The following is a 1,760-nucleotide window of genomic DNA, read 5'->3' as shown; positions in this document are numbered from 1 at the left end:
GGCCCGGATTCCGCGCGAGTGGGCCCGCGGCCGCCTCCCTCCGGGTGCCAGGGCCCAGGCTGCGCCGAGACCCTGTCTCACACCCTCTGGCTCCAAGCCTGCGGCTCCAGCGGGTCCTGCCCGCGGCCCCTTGCCAAGCACAGGGCACAGGCCGGCGCCTCGTCTGGCGCCGCTTCCCGGGGGCTGGGGTCGTCTGGCATGTCGGTGGCATCTGCTCTGTGGCTCAGCCGTTGGGCCAGGAGGTCAGTCAGCTGAGCCGTGCTGTCCCTGGGGGCTGGGGCCGCCCTTGGGTCAGGCAGTCCTGGCCTGTGCTTAGGGAGGGCGGCCTGTCCCTTCCCAGGGGTGCGGCGGGCGGCTGAGCGCCCGCCCCGCCCCCTGCAGGGAAGCCAGCTGCACCCCCTGACCCCACTGTTCTGCAGGGATGGGCACCACGGACCACGTCATTGTCCTGGCGTCCACCAACCGCGCAGACATTTTGGACAACGCGCTGCTGCGGCCCGGCCGGCTGGACCGCCATGTCTTCATCGATCTCCCGACGCTGCAGGTCAGTGTGGCCGGCGATGGCGGGCTGGGCGCTGCCCTGGGCCTGGCCCCGCAGCCCCCAGCCCGGGGCTCGCCCAGCGCTCGCCTTGTTCCTGCCTCCGTTGTTTTCCTCTTTGTCCCGGACCGAGTGTGGCTGGAGAGGCAGGTCTGGCTGAGCTCCGTAGCAAGTTCCCTGACATCTAAACCCAAGGGTCAGGCCTCCCTGGGGGCCAGGGGTCGTCTCAGCGCTGTCCAGCCGTTGCCAGCCCTGTGTCCCGAGTCCATCCCCAGCCAGGGAGTGACCCCAGGGCACAGCAGACCCCTCCTGCCCACGCTGCAGTGGATTTCACTGCACCGCCCGGACTGCTCCCCGCTGTCTCTGGGGAGTCTGCACACCCCTAGACCTCTGGCCTGTACCCCAGTTCTTGTGTGCATAAATAAACAATGTAAACCTTAAAGAAACATTGCCCAGCTCCGGAGCCATCTCGCCTCCGGGCGCTGCTGGCCCTGCTCCTGGGCTGCAGCGAGTGGGGGCCGCGCCGGGGGGTCTGGACACTGGCCGGCAGCTGCGGCTGCTGCCCCGTGGCCAGCAGCGGGCCGGGGCCCTCCCTGCCCGAGACGCTGCCGCGGGCTGTCCGAGAGCCGCTCGGCCTCACCCGTGTCCCTGGCAGGAGCGGCGGGAGATCTTCGAGCAGCACCTGAAGGGCTTGAAGCTGACGCGGGCCAGCAGCTTCTACTCGCAGCGCCTGGCGGAGCTGACCCCTGGCTTCAGCGGTACGGGGCTGCGCGGGGGCGGGGCTGGCACAGCTGGCAGGGGACGGCGCCCCCCCCGGCCGGGCGCCCACCGCAGCGGCAGCTCAGCCTGGACCTGCCGCGGGGACGCTCTGGGTTGTCCTAGGGGCGCTTCACTTACCTAAGGATTTGTTGTTTATGGTACCAGAACTGGGGTGCGGGCCAGAGGTGCAGGGGTGAGCGGACTCCCCAGAAACAGTGGGGAGCAGAACAGGCAGGCCCGCTGAGAGGGCAGCGTGGAGACAGGAGTCATCTGCCGTACCTGTGGTCACTCCCTGGCCGGGTTGCACAGGCCGGGACTCACCCTGCGCCCGGGCAGCCCTGGGGCCCCGCCTTCGCGGGTCGTGAGCCCGCCCTCCCGCCCCCGTGTCCCTTCCTGGCTTGTCAGCGCCATGAGGAAGCGCCTGGGGGTGTCAGGACCTGGCCCCGCCCGGCCCGTGCTGGCC

General features: G+C 70.5%; 1 protein-coding gene across 1 annotated transcript in view; it reads left to right on the top strand.

Annotated features, from left to right (window-relative positions):
* SPG7 (spastic paraplegia 7 (pure and complicated autosomal recessive)) overlaps window positions 1-1,760 on the top strand; it is an 11,282-nt gene that overhangs the window by 6,337 nt on the left and 3,185 nt on the right. Inside the window, exons 8-10 of the mRNA XM_012722848.1 lie at window positions 420-544; window positions 1,194-1,437; window positions 1,607-1,658. Of these exons, the coding sequence (XP_012578302.1) occupies window positions 420-544; window positions 1,194-1,437; window positions 1,607-1,658 (421 nt within the window). The remainder of the gene's footprint in view (window positions 1-419; window positions 545-1,193; window positions 1,438-1,606; window positions 1,659-1,760) is intronic.

Source organism: Condylura cristata, unplaced genomic scaffold, assembly GCF_000260355.1.
Source record: "Condylura cristata isolate star-nosed mole 26May11 unplaced genomic scaffold, ConCri1.0 scaffold00009, whole genome shotgun sequence".
NCBI classification, from domain to species: domain Eukaryota; kingdom Metazoa; phylum Chordata; class Mammalia; order Eulipotyphla; family Talpidae; genus Condylura; species Condylura cristata.
Note: the sequence above shows the minus strand (reverse complement) of the source record. Positions and strands in the feature narration are given on the sequence as shown.